General features: G+C 40.9%; 3 protein-coding genes across 5 annotated transcripts; 1 reads left to right on the top strand and 2 right to left on the bottom strand.

Annotated features, from left to right (window-relative positions):
- Positions 1-1,200: 1,200 nt before the first annotated feature.
- Positions 1,201-9,181, top strand: LOC107043182 (ephexin-1). 3 transcript variants are annotated; one of them, XM_015264548.1, is made up of 8 exons: positions 1,201-2,018; positions 2,925-3,707; positions 3,777-4,234; positions 4,421-4,578; positions 5,913-6,152; positions 6,389-6,931; positions 7,119-7,325; positions 7,496-9,181. In XM_015264548.1, exons 1-8 carry the CDS (start codon positions 1,713-1,715, stop codon positions 8,851-8,853), a joined length of 4,053 nt encoding a protein of 1,350 aa, XP_015120034.1. In that variant the 5' UTR covers positions 1,201-1,712; the 3' UTR covers positions 8,854-9,181. The 3 variants fall into 3 exon arrangements, with proteins under 3 accessions (XP_015120034.1, XP_015120042.1, XP_015120048.1); XM_015264562.1 differs by lacking the exon at positions 1,201-2,018 and adding an exon at positions 2,203-2,275; XM_015264556.1 differs by lacking the exon at positions 5,913-6,152.
- On the bottom strand, positions 9,057-11,111 carry LOC107043197 (transmembrane emp24 domain-containing protein 1). Its single transcript, XM_015264568.1, has 4 exons — positions 10,709-11,111; positions 10,232-10,428; positions 9,685-9,751; positions 9,057-9,607 (listed from the first exon to the last, which is right to left on the bottom strand). The coding sequence occupies exons 1-4, from the start codon at positions 10,895-10,897 to the stop codon at positions 9,377-9,379; spliced, it is 684 nt and encodes a 227-aa protein (XP_015120054.1). The 5' UTR covers positions 10,898-11,111; the 3' UTR covers positions 9,057-9,376.
- A 797-nt stretch (positions 11,112-11,908) lies between these two features.
- LOC114841497 (PR domain zinc finger protein 13) lies at positions 11,909-14,186 on the bottom strand. The gene is made up of 3 exons (XM_029126499.1): positions 14,031-14,186; positions 13,687-13,939; positions 11,909-12,789 (listed from the first exon to the last, which is right to left on the bottom strand). The coding sequence occupies exons 1-3, from the start codon at positions 14,184-14,186 to the stop codon at positions 11,909-11,911; spliced, it is 1,290 nt and encodes a 429-aa protein (XP_028982332.1).
- Positions 14,187-17,771: the final 3,585 nt, after the last annotated feature.

The raw sequence follows: 17,771 nt of genomic DNA on the forward strand, positions 1-17,771 counted from the left end.
CACACAGTAGTATGAAACTTCAACTGCGTGAAATACACAGCAGTATGAAAATTCGGCTGCGTGAAACACACAAACTTCACGCATGCGTGGAGTGTATGGAGTGTACGGGAGTGATTCACGCAATGGTGCGAATAGTCACGGCCATCATTGAAGATAGATCCCCAGAAAACGGTGATGTGTCCCTGGAAATTAAAACTTTTTCCCCTGTCTCGGGGAGTAGTCAATTCTAGTTGAATCCGCGAATTCGTAAATTTCACGACATTCACAGTTAAAAATTTTCATCTGAATTTTCCGTGCCAAATTCCGGAAATTTTTGTCGTGTTCAAGTTCCGCTGAAATCAGGAAATCTTGTCATCGAAAAATCAAATATTCCATTGATTTTCTGTTCAATTATTCTGTGGAAATTCAGAAAAATCAGGAAAATTCGGGAAAGAATTGACAATTCACGTTATTTTATTTCTAATATTCATATTCCACCGAAAACTCATGAATTTCCGTGAATTCTACTTGAGACTGGAAATTTCATAACCATTTCTCCCTAAATTCGATTCAATGTCACTCTCACGAGATTTACTCAAAACTGTTAAAAATGTCTAACAGTGTATTTCACGACTAAATAGAGCCAGGCATGATTATTGGCATGTATCATTGGAATCTCCAGAGGTCAGTGAAGTCCCCACTCATCCGGGTGGCCGGTGACACTGCAGCTGCGGAACTTGTGGTAATGAACAAATTCCACAGACTGACTCACTGTACCAATCATCCAGGCCACCTTCCCCTGCCCTTCCAATCTCATTTCTCTCGCTCGCACCTGGCTGGCACCTTATCAAACCCAATATCCGTCCGCATACCGGCTGCGCGCGATGGACCAAACGTCTGGCTGGAAGCGAGCGGTTCTGGAATTTGTCCCTGAAATTTAACAGCAATTTTATTTCTCCCATTTTATTGCCCTTTAGTCCACCCGTAGCGATCGCATCCATAATTCATCAATATTCCGGCGATTTTAATGATCAATTCCATTCGCCTCCCGTACTGGAAAATCAAACATAACAGTACTCGTAGGGAAAATACCGCGGCGAGGCGTCTCAGCGTGGATTCGCTTGACTTCGTCTCTCCTCTGGGCGATCGGATGGCGGCCACACGATCGGCATCAACGAGCACTGCCGAGCACCACCGAACAATTCATTCGTACGAATAAACGCTAACGTATACACGTGTCCCGTGTCAGTCGGTACCAAGGAACGAACAAGACGCACCGAGACTTGACAAAAGTCACTCAATCAATTTTCACCAAAACTTTCCAATCACACTTGAAGTTTCACCTGTTTTCCCATCATTTCTACGTTTTACTTCATCAGCTTCGGCTGTCGTTGTCGTGCTTGGGCCTTCGTATTTTGCGAGCGTTTCAATCGTCGTGATTGTTGGTATTGCGCGATTCATTTGAATGTGACCGGTGCATGGACCTTCGGGCATCAAATTCAAAAATCGTGATTGACAATTCGCTTATGTCTCTTCATCTCGGGATGAAATACTGTTATCAGTGCATGCGATAACGTTATGTCTGCCCAATGGGCGAGTCTAATTGAAACGTGTTGTCTACGTGAAATTGAAGTTGAGTGAAATCGTGAGCCGATTCTGCCGGTTAATAAATGTCATGCACCTTAATTAATCGTTAAGGTGCTTTGACCCGTGGCTTAAACATCAGTGGGGTTATGCAGTTACAATATTTATCATTGGATTGCCTCAGCGTCTCTGTTGATTGTGAGATAACACCTAAGATAATGGATGATCGAACTACGCCCAATCCACCAACACTGCATAATCGAAGTTTTCTTCATCGCAATGGTATCATCGGAGTGAAAGACTGTAAATTGGAGGGTCTGGCCTTGAAGCGCAAGAGTTTACCACTACAATTGATTCCAACTGATATTGTCACCATTGAAAATGGAACGCACAGTGTCGACGATGTGTCAATCACACCGATCGTCAGCAATTCCTCGGAACAATTGAATTTCAAGGTTCATTATTTTATAATACTACGGTGTAACTCACTTTAACGATCCTCATAACTTGGATTTTATTGTCTAATACCGCATTTTGTGGGCGATTGTGTAAATTTTCGATAAATTTTCGTCGTACCAACTGTATATTTCCTACAAACTTTAACAATGATTGCAGATTAAATTGTTAATTGGGTACTTTCGCACACTTGACAATCACTCAAGGTTTTCACTACTTAATTATTCCGAAGAATCCTCAGACCGGATCCAACAGTGTATGTAAACAATAAATTAATTGCATCCAATGGTGTATGCACTATTCATACTTGAGTGTGTTTCTCACTTTTCTTCAGCTGCTTTGCATACGTTGCACAATTTTTGCACTGCCATCGCACTTTATTCTCATCGTAAATGTACACACCTGTGTTTTGTTAATTTATTTTTTATTTAGAGGGAAGATCATATCTAAATAACATTTTTATGTTCTTAGTGGTCTTCATCTGATGAAATTATTTAATTTGCTAAGCTTTGTGGGATAATATCTGCATTGGAGAAAGAATTTTGAAGGAATTGAAATACTGACTGTCCGCGACTCGACATTTTTTATCAGTTTGGAGAATTTCCAGGGAATTCCGCGTATCAGATATCTGATGCGAAACTCTCGAATGGGGATATTAATAGCGTTGAACAAGGGATTGAATAGCATTTTCATGTTCGTGATGCTCTACATCCGATAAAATTATTAAATTTGTGGGGCTTTGTAGCATAACATCTACATTAGATAAAGAATTTCGGAGGAATTGAAGTGCTAAATGTCCCTGACTTCACATTTTTTATCAGTCAGCAGAATTTTCATTGAATTTCGCTCGCTCAAAAGTTCTCAGATTTATCGCTCTTTCAAAAATAATGAATTTCGTGAATCAGGTATCTGATGGAGAACCCTCGAATGAAGATATAAATAGCCCTGGAGATGTGATTGAGGAGACGAGAGACAGTGGAAATGGAGAGGCGAGTAAACAAGAAGTACCAACGATAGCTCCAGCGAAGTCTGTCGAGGATCTCGCGAATAAAGAGGACGTTGACACAACAGTTTCGTGGGAAAAGTTGAATTCCGAGATTGTTGAGAGTACATGTCAAAAGAAACCCGTTGAAAATAACGCTGCAGATTTAAATGACAATGACAAATTACTGAGTACAAAAGTTCATTTCAAGGTAAAACCCAAGTGGGGGTTTACGAGAACTGTTATGCGTTATGTGCCAAACAGAGCAAAGAGGTTTAAAAAAATGAGTAAAACGAGACAACGAAAAATTGAAACGAGGGATGAGGATTGCTCGTCTGGAAAAATATCACAGCCGACGAATTTCGTTTATCTCGCGGGTACAGCACGGTGGACATGGCTGAATGATGCGCCTTTCAATTCGCATTCTGGGCCTGTTATAACTCACGCGGAAAAATTCGCGAGACTACCGATGGTGGGGGAGGAGGACGAAGCGAACAAACAAGTTGGAAATAATGAGCAAAAAATGACTAGAAGAAATTCTGATAGTCAAGAGCAAACAGTGAAGATCAACGATGATAATTGCACCAGACCTCGTGCGAATTCCAGCTTCTTGTGGAGTAATTTATCGAAGAGACCTGTTGAAGTGGCCCCGGAAAATGATGAACAAGAGAATTATGACGATGTGGGCGTATCAGTTGTTGCTCATGTCAGTTGATAAAATTCTATTTTCATGAAAAATCCGGGAATGCATGATTGAGTGCGATTTTTATTCCAGGAAAATTCCGAGGATGTGTATGATGATGTGGGTCCACCCGTGACATCGGTCGACGTATCACCTTCCGGACTTGATTACGACGATGACGATCAGGTTTACGATGACGTCATGCCGCCGAGTAATTTATCCAGCGGGATGTGTAATGGGATTGATGGAGAGGGGCGGCCTGGATTCCAGGGAGAAAGAGGTGATGCGGCAAATTGCACTGTGAATTCGGATCAAACTCTCTCTAATAAAAAAGAGGACTCTGAGGAGGACTTGATTTATATGAGAAATGATTATTCCTCGGTCGACGAGGATGCGGATGACGAGGACACATTGTATGATGATGTCGGGGTAAATTGCCAGTCTCGTGTCAACAGCCTTTATGCTGGCTCAACTATTGTCTCACATGTTGAATCGAGTTGTGGAAAGGAATCCGAGTGGGAGGATCTGGAGGAATCAATGTCTGAACATGTGTAAGTCAAAAAACTTTCTTCTATCTATCGTTCTTGGGGGCTTTACAAAGAATTTTGGGAGGTGCGTAAAATATTCATCGACATTTCCCTCTGAAATAATTAACTATCAAGGTAATTATTAACCAGGTATTAATCAAGATATGTACCTCATCAGAGTGTTGAAAAAACTTTTAAATTTTAATTTAGATCGACAAACAATCAAGAGGGTCAGTCCACCCCGTCAAAAAAAAAAACAGGCAGGTGGACGAGAAAAGTGAGACGGCAGAGATCAAAGGCACTGCGTAAAAATTCATCGCGGACCTCCAGTCAAACAATTCGAGTCTCCCGAGAATCAGTCGTCTCTGGTGAGTATCCTTGATAAATCGTCCACAGAATAACTCGGACTGAGGCTCGTTTAAACAGCCCCATCCGAAAAAAACGGGCGGGAGGGAGGGGGGTGGGGGGGCAACTTTATACGCACAAGTGCCCGTGTGCCTGAGTAATTATAATCCCCTGCACGATCACGATTTACTCGGACTATCGTGCGTGCGTACACGGGAATAAAAACAAATAAAAATCCAAAATAGTCGTGTACAAATGAATGAACTTAATGATGAAAGCTGAGAATGCTGATTAACTGACGAGACTTCTCCATTTATTTATTATGTACAGTTTGTATGTAATTAATGAAACTTTTTCTTCTCGTTACGGAAGCGAAAATTCTCGTGTGCATGAAATAATCGCTCTTACTGGCCGAATATCACACGCTAACGTCACCGAGTAAAAGTTTTACCTCGATGAGTGCCTCACCAATTATTCCTAGCATCTAGCGCTCTTCCTCTTTCCTCATCGCGAGGAGTTTGAAGATTTTTTTGTGAACGATCTCTCTTATGTAACGAAATCAGTGAAGTAAGACTAAATATTGGGATGGGAACTCCGAGGGAAGGCACGATAAGTGTGGAATAAAAAATGCTGCAGAGTGGAGGAATAAAAAAAATTACCGAGAACAAAGAGATGCATCGAGGAGGATGAGGAGGAATGGATGAAGAGATGCAGCAAGTATAGCAAATACTGAGTATGAGGACGGGAGATACCAGAGTAAAATGAGCCTGGAATGTATACTCTTGTACCTCTGGAATACAGCTACAGGCAAGTGTTGTAGAGGTATTAAGAGAGCTGGTTGGTTCACGAGGCAAGGTGAAAGCGCATATTGCGCGTTGTGTTGGTTCTCACTCTCAGTCACGGGCGAGCCGGCAAGAACGGCGAAGTGATTTCAAGTTGTACTTGCTTACGTACCAGTGGTAAAACTCGTTAGTGACAGACAGTCGTGTGCACCTCATCGCCACGAACAATTATTACTGAGTATTTTCCATGGCACTGTTTATACAGTACAAGAATAGAGAGAATCGGGCCAGGAAGTAAACCATAGAAAGGTGTTTTTTAAATAGTTATAATGAGGCAGAATCTGAAGACACTGTCGAGAAGACCAAATACACAAGGTATCTATGCCAGACTATTGCGTCGCTCTGTATTTATATCGAAATTTGAATTTTAGTAGATATGGAAATTTGTTAATTCACTCGAGGCAAAACAAATTGGGGAATTATTCGGTAATACTGAGAGTTTAAATCAATCAGGCATTACGAAATTGGGCAAGTGATGAGATCATTTTTATTGACCTTGAGAAATGATTTTCAAGTGGCTGTCAGCCTTGGTACGGGATCGGTTCTCCTTGTTGGATCGGCTGAATCGTCGGGTGGGGCGAGCACGGGGGAAACGTGGAGAGATTGTGGTGCGACAAATGATAATAATGGTAACGTCAACGGTGGTCCTAAGGAATCAGCGAGCAGTGCTACACAGGGCCTGGTGCAACTGAGAACTGTCGAGAGGGATGAGGCGTCCGTGGATACCCAGGAGACGTCCTGTTACGTTCTTGAAGGTCTCGCTGAGAATGATTCTAATGCGAGTAGAGTAGAGACGTGATGTATTATCACAATAATTTTGTTATTTCATCTCATTTGTTCATGTAACAGTGGAATTATTAATAAAATATTGTCATCAAGTTGTGTCACTCAGTTTTAATCACAGCCCGAATAACATACCTGGTGGTAGTTTAGTCTTAATTTCTCAGTGTTCAAGCGTTATTGATTATTTATGTGATGAATTTATCAACAGATACAGCATCTGACGACTCGAATTACGAGACCCTGTGCTCGGAGCCGAGTGACTCGATCAATGGCGTTGAAACCAGTATTGAAAATTTAATGGAAATTCCGGCAATTCAACAAGCACCGTCGAGACCCGTTCCACCCCCACCGAGAGAATCCAGTCTCACGGAGACATTTGGTAAACGTATAAAGATGTTGAGGAGAACGTGGAGTATCACGAAAGGCAGTATTGGACGTATGAGACGAAAAACATCGACATCCAATGATACCACTGAGCCTAACGTCGATGATACTGGACTCAAGTCATCGGGCTGTGAAAATTATCAGAGTGACTCGAGAAAGTCGAGTCAAGCCTTCAATTTGAGGAAGCATTTTCAAAGGAATGTGTCGTCATACTCGACATTTTACCTCGATAATGAGAATGAAATTAAGGGGAAAAATAATAACGGTAGTGTCGATGAAATATATGGTAATACCAATGGGATGAGTGATTCCGAATCCTGGAAGACGGATGCACTCTCGATATCGAGGACGATGCTTGATAATTCAGGTGAGAGTTCTTTTTTATTTCAATTATAATTGCATCCGTTGTTTCCGTATTCGTATGGCATCGAAAAGGCGATCCTTTTACGAATTCCTCGGCGAAAGTGCTTCACTCAACATTTTCACTCAAGTTCAATGTACAGTTGTACACGTTAATATAAAATTATCGTTGTCTCTTTCTCCTGTGAATGTAGATGATTACAATATGCTAGCTGAGGAGCCGCTGTATCAATTCTATGCGGCTGCCACTGTGAGAGGGGCTTTCCAGTCGGATTCCGATAGTAACTATGGGGAGGACGACAGCAGTTCAATATCTTCACCCTCGACCTCTGAGTTGGGGAGGCCAGGGCACAGGACATTGTGGTGTGAGACTCCTCAGGTCAAAAACACTCAGCTTCTCGGTGAGTGCAGACGTGTTGCAGGAGTGATTGGGTAAAACATGATTGAACAAAACAATTTTTTACATTTCTCATTTAATTATTTTGGCCTAGACTCATGTTCAAACGTCAACCAGAATTTATGTCTGAACGTAAACTCATTTTTCCGCATAAATTCATGCAATTCGTTTCAGAAAAATTGACCCCAGACGAGAAAAAAATCCAAGAAGCAAAATTCGAGATCTTCACGTCCGAGGCGTCCTACCTAAACTCCCTCCGAGTGCTGGTAAACGAGTTCCTGATAAATCACGAGCTTGTTTACGAGTCCCTCTCGGTGTCGGATCGTGAGAAGCTCTTTGGCAAGGTTCCAAGTGTGCTGATCGCCTCCGAGAGACTCCTCGGGGAGTTGGAGAGCACCTGGCGACAGGATCCAATGCTACGTGGTCTTCCGAATGTGCTGCTTCAGCACGCCGAGCGGTGTTCCAAAATTTACATTGATTACTGCTCGAACCAAGTCAGCATAGACTCAACACTGAAAGAGTTAAAATCGAGGAAGAGTAAATTCCTGGATACTGTCACGAGGATTGAGGCGCATCCAGCTTGCCAGAGCCTCTCGCTGCACTCGTTTCTGATGCTGCCGATGCAGAGGGTCACTAGGCTGCCCCTTTTGGCAGACGCTGTCCTGTCGAAATTGTCTACCGATCATGAGGAGCGATTGGATTGGGAGAAAGTGGTGTCAGTTCTCGGTGGGGTCGTTACAGAGTGCAACGAGGGGGCGAGGACTGCTGGGAGGCAGATTGAGATGGAGACACTGGCCAGGAAACTCGTGTACTCAGCCAAGGTGACGCCAATTGACCTTCGAGGGAGATATCTCGTGAGAAGTGGGCCTGTAACTCAGATCATGGCGAAAGCTGGGAGTGAGTATGTCCTCACCTTCAGGAAGAAATATCAAAAGACTCCTCTGTACCTTCTCCTTCTGACTGATTACATCCTCGTGGCTAAGCTCAAGTCGAATACCAGTCAGGAGGACACCTACACTGTGATCGATGCCTGCAAGAGGAATCTTGTGGAGCTTGAGAAAGTGCCAGATGATTCTCCATTTGCTGGCAGACATGCGATGGTACTGACTCTGCTTGAGAATCACAATGGCAGGCATGTCGAGTATATTCTGTCCTGTCAGAATGGCACTGAGAGGGAGAGGTGGCTGGACGCAGTGTTTCCTCCAGTGTCGAGTTCTGTTGGAGAAACTCTTTATGAATCTTGGGATTGCCCTCAGGTGATGGCGTTGTACTCTTATGCACCTAGTCAGCCTGATGAGCTGTCTTTGCAACCTGGTGATGTGATAAATGTAGTTAGGAAAATGGCGGATGGGTGGAATCATGGGGAGAAACTTGTTGGGGGCGAGCAGGGATGGTTTCCGGGGAATTTTGTTAAGGAAGTCGCTTCGGAGCATGTCAGGGCGAGGAATTTGAGGCAACGGCATAGGCTACTGGCACTCAGTGAGTGCTTGTTGCAGCAGAGGGCTAAGCAACCGATGAATCCCAGTCGGTAGTGGGAAGGAGAATGGACGATGCCAAACGTTGATTTGTCACGTCTTGATATCTTCGAAAATGTCTGAATCAAAACATTTTCGCAGGGCATTTCATAAGCTACAAAAAATGTTTGTTGATGATTTCTCCGTAAATCACTCGTTAATGGGGCAAATGCACAATCAATTGAAATATTGGGGAATTTTTGGGGAATTGATAGAAAATATAGAATATAAATCCATATATTGATTCTCTGAAGTATTCAAAAAATTGTATATACATGTGTTGCTATAAAATAGGAATGTTTGTATCTGTTTAATAAATTCATGTTTATGAAAATATCTTCGTAAATTCGTGAGGTCTATTATGATGAATGAAATAAAATGAAATAAACATTAAAAAGATTTTACAGAATTCAGGGAGAGCTTAAAAATTGAAAAAACACTCTCTGCGAGAGTCAGTCGTATGCCTCTTGCCACTGGTGTGGGTAAAATACGTGAATTGAAAATAATATTTCAAGTGTAATCTCGCAATTGGTACTGAGAATTAAATTCGCATTTTTGAGTGGCCCGATGGCTTCACATCGAACAATTTTCTCACAAAGTAGACCTGCAGTACTGTTGTCGCTATTATGACTATCATTTGTACAATTGACCATCTCTGTACGTAAGTGTTATTGTCTAACAGTAGATTCAGGTCTCTGGCTTCTCTGCTTCTGCTCGCGTGCTGCGACTGCAGCATTTCGTTTATGTTCTTCTCGACATTCACGATTGTTGTCTGTGAAAACAAGGGAATTACTACTGATTGTAGTTGAGAAATTTGAATTAGTGAACATTGTTTCGGAAGAAAAATACCGTGAAGTTCTCCACTGAGAGGTTCAACTCTTCCAGTTCTTTTGTGAATTTGTCCCACTGGTCGTACCTAAAAAAAAAATCAAACGGTTGAAAGGATGAATGGGCTTTCGGTATGCGTACGAAAAAAAATTCACGAAAAAATCTAGCGAATTCTTTGAAAAAAATCTAGAAAATTCTATTGCATGTAGAAATGTTCAATAGAAAATATTCTATCGAAAAACAAGATAATTCAACTTTTGTATGTAAGTTCTTCTATTCAAATATTTTCTATAACAAATTTTTGGCTCAAATTTCCTACGTTCTTTTGTTTAATTTCACAGTAAAGGAAGAGATTTGAGGTGAAAAAAAAAATTGGAAAATTCATATCGATAAAATTCTACTGATTTTTCATATAAAATAATTGCTATTGGCTATATTCTATTTTAAAAAATGTGGATACAACTGCCGAATTCTTCAATAAAATCGACCACAAACTAATAGAATTTTCAACAGAACAGTTTTTATCTGAATTTTTTTCCTACGTGTATTCATCAACTCTGTCCATTACCTGATAACTGTGATATAGAGATTGACGAGTTTAGCTGCAAATCTTGAGAATTGATTATCAATGCAGACGCTGTAGTACCCTCCAACGCCCGATTGATCCTGATAATCAGCATTGGCTCGCCACTGATATGGATGAACTATTTCACCAGCAGGATTACGCACAGCGAATCCAGCTTTACCATCACCTCCTCTCAAAACCTGTTCAAGTACATCATGTAGAGTTCATTCTCGTAATCAAAGCGTGTTTCATTCAAATATTGTAATCTACGGTTCACCATATGGGCCAGGACATTCCGGAGTAAATACGGCGTGACGTGGCACAAAGTGTCAGAAAGTATATTAAGAGATTTGGGGGCCATGCTACTGAACACATCATTCATTCTTTTTTCCTCACGGTTTTTTTTCGCGAAAGTGAATGGCCATTTGCCTGCAAAGCTCCGAGACGGGAATGTTATAAATTAATTTGTAAAATGAGCACCTGAAAACTGACGAAAAATGTTGCTCCAGGGTTGACGTATTGGAAGTAACAGTCCTCCTTGCCGGCGTCAATGTGAACTTTGTAATCCATAGCAACAGCTGGCAGTGTCTCATACCACGGCCTCGTTGTTTCACAATTAACCAGGACGATTAACGTCCCGATTATTAACAAACACTTGACTAGATTCATTGAATTTATTGGTCTCTCATTATCTGAGCACTATTTCAGCCATGTGACAACAGGTGCGAGATCGGAGGAGCTGAGGATTTTCGGATGGAGAAAGTCTACCTCCCACTTCAACTCGCATTCAACTTATTTTTCTCATGCATCCGCAAAATGGAGCATCTGAGGAGTGACCAAAAAACACTCCATTCCATTCTTCTCAATTTTTTGACCGTGCCCTGAGATAATATTGCTGGATCCACGTCCCAAATAATTTTGAAAAATTTTTTCATACCAAATACGTGGAATTCATTTGTACATTCTACATTAGCTGAGAGTAATGAGAATGGGCTCTTTAACACCGTTCAACGGTAAAACAAATATTTCGTTTCTTACCTGACGAGTATGTCGCATTCTAACTGACCGATATCCGATGACACCACTTGTGTTGAGCAATTTGCGCAAATTTGATGTGGACTTTAGCTAGAATTTTTTCGTCAAGTGAGCGTTCATTCTGTATTTATTCACCCTCTAGATGCCAATGAAACCCTCACAGGGCACAGAAATGTCGAAATAAAAAATTGTTTTTTCATCTGGATCGAGGGTCAGATCTTGGATTTTGTCAGGGGGAAAGTCGACTTTCGTCAAAATCGAATTTTTTCGCCAAGTGAATGTTGATTCTGTATTTATTCACTCTCTAGATACCAATGAAACACTCGCAGGCCACAGAAATGTAGAAATAAAAAATTTTCATTTTCACCTGGATGAAGGGTAAAAATGTCGAAATTAAAAATTTTCATTGTCACCTGTTTTTTTTTGTTTTTAGGAGGGGACGTTGAAATGATGAAAAATGCATATTATAAATTAACAAATTTATTTCTTTTTCAGTCTTAATCATAGATATTATCAATTAGTTCAACAACACTTATGATTCAATATTTAATTTATGACACATTTGATGAGATTTTAAAAAAATTCAATCAACTCGTTCTCACTATAAAGTCTATATACAGATTAATGAGTTTCGTGTACAACACGTTAAACTTCCAAGCCATCGGATGAGGTATCAGAAATATGACCAGCGTTTTCTTGATGCCTGGATCGGATGTGCCTGTCCAAATCCCGTCGCCTTACTAGAACTTTTCCACAATGTTCACACCGGTATGGGGTTTCTCCGTCCGCGTGGAGTCTTACATGCTTGTTGAGATTACTTGGATCTCCAAAGGGCCTCAAGCACACCTTGCATTTAAGTGGTTTGTAACCAGTGTGCGTTCTAATGTGAATTTTCAGGCCGTATTTGCGTGAGTAAACTTTTCCGCAGTAAACACAGAGATGACCCTGTTTCGACTTTCCAATGTTGCTGTAAAATGTTTCCATTTGGGCCGCATGAACATCAGCGTGAATAGGAGGGGGCGGTAATTGATGCCTATGATGATGATTATAGTTTACACTATTTATTTGATTGGCAATGTGAGTGCTATGACTAGTGTGACTTGTGTAACTGTGGCGGCTCGACGATCTACTCATGTACGGCCGGAATGCCGAATTTCGCTGAGTTATAGTGCTACGCACGGGTGAAACCTCCGTCGACGAACTGATTGGAGACACTTGCGTCGATGAGGTCGGTGATGGGCCATTCGAAGGAGTTGGCGAGGTATTCGCTGGTAACTTACTGGCATTTACTGTTTTTACCGAGGCTCGGAGGGACTCGGATATGTGAAATTTGAAAGAACTCCCAACGACTGGTGGAAAGAGATTGAGGGAGAGACTCAGAGGTGATGCTAGCGCGAATTCCTTTGCCAGAGTCGCCCAGAGATGATTAGGATCCAGTTTATTACATTTTAAAGCTAAATGGATTTTTAATGGGTTTGGATATTCGAAGAGATTGTTGCAGATATGACAAATGTATCGATTTTCACCTGAAACGAGAAAGTGAAAAATAAATGAATCAGTTAATAAATTTATATTGTCATTTTTGTTGAATTATTAGGGGAGGATGGGGCAAAACGGCCCCCCTTCAATCGTCAATATTTTCCGATTCGATAATCCGATTGGGATGAGTTAGAGCTCGTTTTGAAGAATGAAAAATTATCTTCAAAATGAAGTTGAAACTGGGAATTTTCACAATGTCATTCACAAGTTATTGACAATTGAAGGGGGGCCGTTTTGCCCCACCCTCCCCTATTTTATGGTACGAGTGAAAAAAGGGCACTTTTTGCAAGCTTCGCGCGCAAGAACCGCCTTTTTCTCACCAGTATCGTAAAATATCGCGCGATACGAATGAAATAGTGTATTTCGTCATTAGACTGAAAAAAACTTTTCTGGCAAATATGAGTTTGCAGCCCGAGTCGAAGGCGAGAGACGAAAAAAATGTCCCTCCTGACGAGTGCGATTACAGACCTCGCGTTCGGTTCCGCCGGAGCCCTCACTCGTCGACAACTACTTTTTTTTCTGAATGGAAACTTTGTAATCTTATGATCTTCTAATTTTGCTTGGAAATGATGGAGATTGTCATGAAACGCCAATATATGATGTTTTCAGAAAATGTATGTGTGTAAACCAATCTGTATGCGAATTTTTTTCATAAATCCTCGAAAAAAAGGAGTAAATTCGAAGCTAAAATCTGAAATTTAGGGAAATAATTGACATTGTTTGGGAGCACAGCTGAGTGAAATTTCAGATTTTCAAACCTCGCGTTCGGCTCGGCCTGGAACACTCACGTCAACAATTCACTTTTTTTCACTTGTTTTTTTTTCACTATTTTCTTATTATCTGTGGATCATTTGAATTATAATATATTATTTTTTTTATCTCACCTTGAATATTAAGGTATGGTGTTAGGAACGGCATATGCATCATTGCAAGGATGTTTTCGGTGAACCACATGAGTAGGGGTTCGCCAGGTGAAATAACGCGGATTGTCTTCAGGACAACGCCCTCCTCGGTACTCATTAGTAGCACATTACAGCTTTGACAATCTTTGGCCAAAGTCACTATTTTTATCCAACAGGCAGAATTCACTAATCCATTTACACAATACAGTCGTCCATTGTTATCAGCCACTTCTACCTAATAACGCAATGAAAAAAAAAATTTTCACCTCAAATCACAATGCTACATTTACACAATAAAGTATAGAATAATAATTTGAGGGACTTACGTATTGGATGACCGACGAACTTTTCTGTGCCAAGTCATTGATGTCGATTACCTCTGTTGAGGCATCCGGATTAAGTAGAGTTGCAGCTCTGACACCAGGCCTCGGTGCTAGTCGGCTCGCGGAGATTGCCGTTCTTTCGAGTGCTCGAATATTCATGATTAATGAGTGATCATGTTGTACCATAGAATACAGAACGGTTCCACGAATGTCAATGTCCATTAATATCACTTTATTTATTACTTTTTCATGAACAAAAATCAACTTTATTCTTCTCCTTTGTTTTCTTCTTCTGCTCAAACGTCCCGGCGTTGGTGTTGATAAATTAATTATATTTTATTGGAAATAAATAAACCACGATCAACGATGGTTATGACACTGTATCGGGGTGTCAACTGAGCGCGACCTGTGCATTGCAAGTGGCTTAAATATTCTGCTTTGGGGTTGGACCACAACAACCCCAAAATCGTAGACATCAGGGAGGGGTAAAGCGATGGCCAGTTTTCCTTTTTCACCCCACCCACTTACAGCTACTAGCCTATGCCCCCTCTCTTTTTTCGGTATACGTAATTGTATTTAAAGAGCCCCCCCTGTTTTAACCCAGGGGGTCTGATGGTCTTTAGTTCAGCATTTCCCCCTCCCTTGGACTCGTCGATTGTCGAAGTGATTTTGTGACAGTAGTGGGGGTACAAAGTGAAGAATCGTAGGGCACGTGCTGCAAGGTGCATCTCCTGCCTATGGCGAGACGTCTCCCTGACTTCTTGGCGCCGGATTTGCCACTCTTTGGGGCTCCATTCTATTGAACAAATCGTCAGTACCATTTCGGAGAATTTCATTATTTTTTTTCCTCGAATAATATTTCCGTTTTCTTACGTAACTTTTAAATATGAAAATTCATGCAAATATTGAGAGATTGTTATACTATGGTAAAATACCTATAACAAATTGTGGCCATTTCAAATGATGATGGAATTAATTTGAAATAAAATTTGTGTAGATATCTAGACTAAAAATCTATTATAGCTTTCTCACTATGTACATCATGCATTATTCTGGATTATAAACCGCAGCATCCTGAAAAATTTAGATGAAAAATTCTCATTTCAGTGCATTATTCTTAAATGCAGAAAAAAAAGTTCAATATCAATATTGGAGGCCTATTGTCTGCAATCTCTGTCATTGGATGGAATTTAATTGGATGAAATTAATTTGAAATATAATTTGCGTAGATATCTAGATTAAAATCATATCATAGCTTTCTCACTATGTACATCATGCATTATTCTAGATCATAAACCGCAGCATCCTGAAAAATTTAGATGGAAGATTCTCATTTCAGTGCATTATTCTTAAATGCAGAAAAAAAGTTTAATATCAACATCGGAGGTCTATTGGCTGCAATCTCTGTCACTGGATGGGGGCTGTAAAAGCTTCATGTGAAAAGACATTGTTTGACTCAGCTGCAAACCAATGCGTGCTCTGCCCTTATGTATGGGGTGGGGGGAGGGAGAAATATAGAAGGGCGATTGTGCGGTGCACACGAAGACGCGACGAAAGGTGCATTGGACGTAATGCTTGATTACTAAATTAAATGCTTCATTCTTCTCGAACCCCTCCTCCATTATGGAATCAGTAAAAATCACCTTTATCAGATCTATCAATTCATTCGTCAATCTGATAAACCTTTGCTCGTGGGTCCCAACAGATTGTACACGTTTTACATGTATTCTTAAACCCTGCCTCCTCTACAACAGGTTACACTGAGAATTTCGACAATCAACAAATTTAGTATTACTCTAGAAAAAAAAGGATGCAGCTGTTTTGTAGTGGATACTCTCGTTGGGTGTAATTCATTCATCAGGGGATGGTCCCAGCCAGGGCGGGGTACAAGTGTTCACAAGCCGCACAGATATAATACCTACTCCCCTAGCGTGGATCTCCGGTTCCGTGCACCTATGAGCGCAAGTGTTCCTCACATTAGTCACTCCTTGTCTGTGCGCGTGCAATAACATTAACCCGTCTCTATTTTCTCATTTGCTAAGAACAAGTGTTCCATCGCTTATTTGTATGGATCGATAGTTCTATTTTTATGCATCCAGAAATGGGGAGAATTTTTTTTTTCTTCGCAAAAAAAAAAGAAGAAAAATAACGACAACAACGACTTTTTTTTTAATAGAACTGCGCTTTATTGCATTCTGCAGTGCACATGAATACTCGAACCCTCGTGCAGGGCATTGGGAATTCCCTGCACTCAGTTGCAGGGCATTCCCAATCTCTACGGAAAAATAAGAGGGCCGGGAAGGCGCAGGTTTTGTAAGTTTATCCCCTCATTTTATTCCCCCCCGTCGCCGCTGTCGCCGCATCAACCAAAAATCAGGATGTATTCAGAGAGCGTAGTAAACCGCGGACCCACAGGGTACCGAACAAGTGTTCCGCCGTGACCAATTCAAAGCCTGGGTGGCACGAGTTGCACGCATGTGTGCGCTTCCCAATGCGATATTAATATCACGATTATCATCTACGTATTATCGTTTTTCTTTTCTTGGGCAAGGGGAGTTGCGCTCCCTACCCGTGCACCGTAGAAATCGGCACTGTACGAGCTGTAGCCTCTCGGTTTATTTAATATTTTTTTATTTCATATTCTTATTGATAACAAACGCACGGAGAGAAATATTCAATAAATTGCCTATCTTTTCCGTAATTCCGGAGCGAAATGTGGGTGTAGGACATTTTACGGAACTGTCGCGGAGTTTTTCCAGAGCGTTCCGTAATTTTTAACTGAATCTCCTGTGAAAATTTACGATACCGTCACTTAAATCATTTTGTTTTACATGTATTCAATAAAAATTGCCTATCTTTTCCGTAATTCCGGAGCGAAATGTGGCTGTAGGAAATTTTACGGAGCTGTCGCGGAGTTTTTCCAGAGCGTTCCGTAATTTTTAACTGAATCTCCTGTGAAAATTTACGATACCGTCACTTAAATCATTTTGTTTTACATGTATTCAATAAAAATTGCCTATCTTTTCCGTAATTCCGGAGCGAAATGTGGCTGTAGGAAATTTTACGGAACTGTCGCGGCGTTTTTCCAGAGCGTTCCGTAATTTTTAACTGAATCTCCTGTGAAAAATTATGATGCCGTCACTTAAATAATTTTGTGAGTCAATTACGTAACCGGTGAGCGAACTGTGAGTTCCGTAATTTTTACTGAATATTTCTCTCCGTGTAGACAAAAAAATTTAATAAAGACGCATAGATTTTCATTGGACATTTGAATGAAAAATATTGTGCTATTATATAATATGATAAAGGAAAATTAATAAAAATATAATGGAGCACATGCTTCCAGTCTGGTGGCTCCTGCGACGACACCAAGACGAATCCTATTGTTCAATTTACCCTCTTCCTAGATCAGAGAGGTCGTCGACAGAGTAATAATGGTGTTTTGTGGGAGGCCATTGCATTAACTATAAAGACAATTCGATTCGGTTGTGCAAGTGTTAAAAGTATTGGCTGGCTAGGGGTAGGATATTATATGTGTGATTCACCATTCAGTGCAACTCATACATTATTAATTTACACCCCGAGAACTTGTATTCAACGTCTCGTGCATTTCCTTGTCTTGAAAACCCGCAGAAAAAAATAGAACTTGATGTGAGGTCACAATGAGTGTGAAACTCCTGAGTATAACTTTTCAAAAAGTGCATATCACATAACAATAGTCACGTGGCGCAGGGTATTGCCCAT

Source organism: Diachasma alloeum, unplaced genomic scaffold (genome assembly GCF_001412515.2).
Source record: "Diachasma alloeum isolate Michigan unplaced genomic scaffold, Dall2.0 Dall_scaffold_00179, whole genome shotgun sequence".
NCBI classification, from domain to species: domain Eukaryota; kingdom Metazoa; phylum Arthropoda; class Insecta; order Hymenoptera; family Braconidae; genus Diachasma; species Diachasma alloeum.

What these genes read in the sequence shown, in the direction of transcription:
- LOC107043182 (XM_015264548.1), top strand. Translation starts at nt 1,713, where the DNA reads ATGCAGTTACAATATTTATCATTGGATTGCCTCAGCGTCTCTGTTGAT. An exon ending in GACGATGCTTGATAATTCAG is followed by an intron (nt 6,932 to 7,118) that starts GTGAGAGTTCTT and finishes CTGTGAATGTAG; the next exon opens with ATGATTACAATATGCTAGCT. An exon ending in CAAAAACACTCAGCTTCTCG is followed by an intron (nt 7,326 to 7,495) that starts GTGAGTGCAGAC and finishes AATTCGTTTCAG; the next exon opens with AAAAATTGACCCCAGACGAG.
- LOC107043197 (XM_015264568.1), bottom strand. Translation starts at nt 10,897, where the DNA reads ATGAATCTAGTCAAGTGTTTGTTAATAATCGGGACGTTAATCGTCCTG. An exon ending in CATTTTTCGTCAGTTTTCAG is followed by an intron (nt 10,429 to 10,708) that starts GTGCTCATTTTA and finishes GTACTTGAACAG; the next exon opens with GTTTTGAGAGGAGGTGATGG. An exon ending in TCTCAGTGGAGAACTTCACG is followed by an intron (nt 9,608 to 9,684) that starts GTATTTTTCTTC and finishes TTGTTTTCACAG; the next exon opens with ACAACAATCGTGAATGTCGA.
- LOC114841497 (XM_029126499.1), bottom strand. Translation starts at nt 14,186, where the DNA reads ATGAATATTCGAGCACTCGAAAGAACGGCAATCTCCGCGAGCCGACTA. An exon ending in GTTCGTCGGTCATCCAATAC is followed by an intron (nt 13,940 to 14,030) that starts GTAAGTCCCTCA and finishes TTGCGTTATTAG; the next exon opens with GTAGAAGTGGCTGATAACAA. An exon ending in ACCATACCTTAATATTCAAG is followed by an intron (nt 12,790 to 13,686) that starts GTGAGATAAAAA and finishes TTCTCGTTTCAG; the next exon opens with GTGAAAATCGATACATTTGT.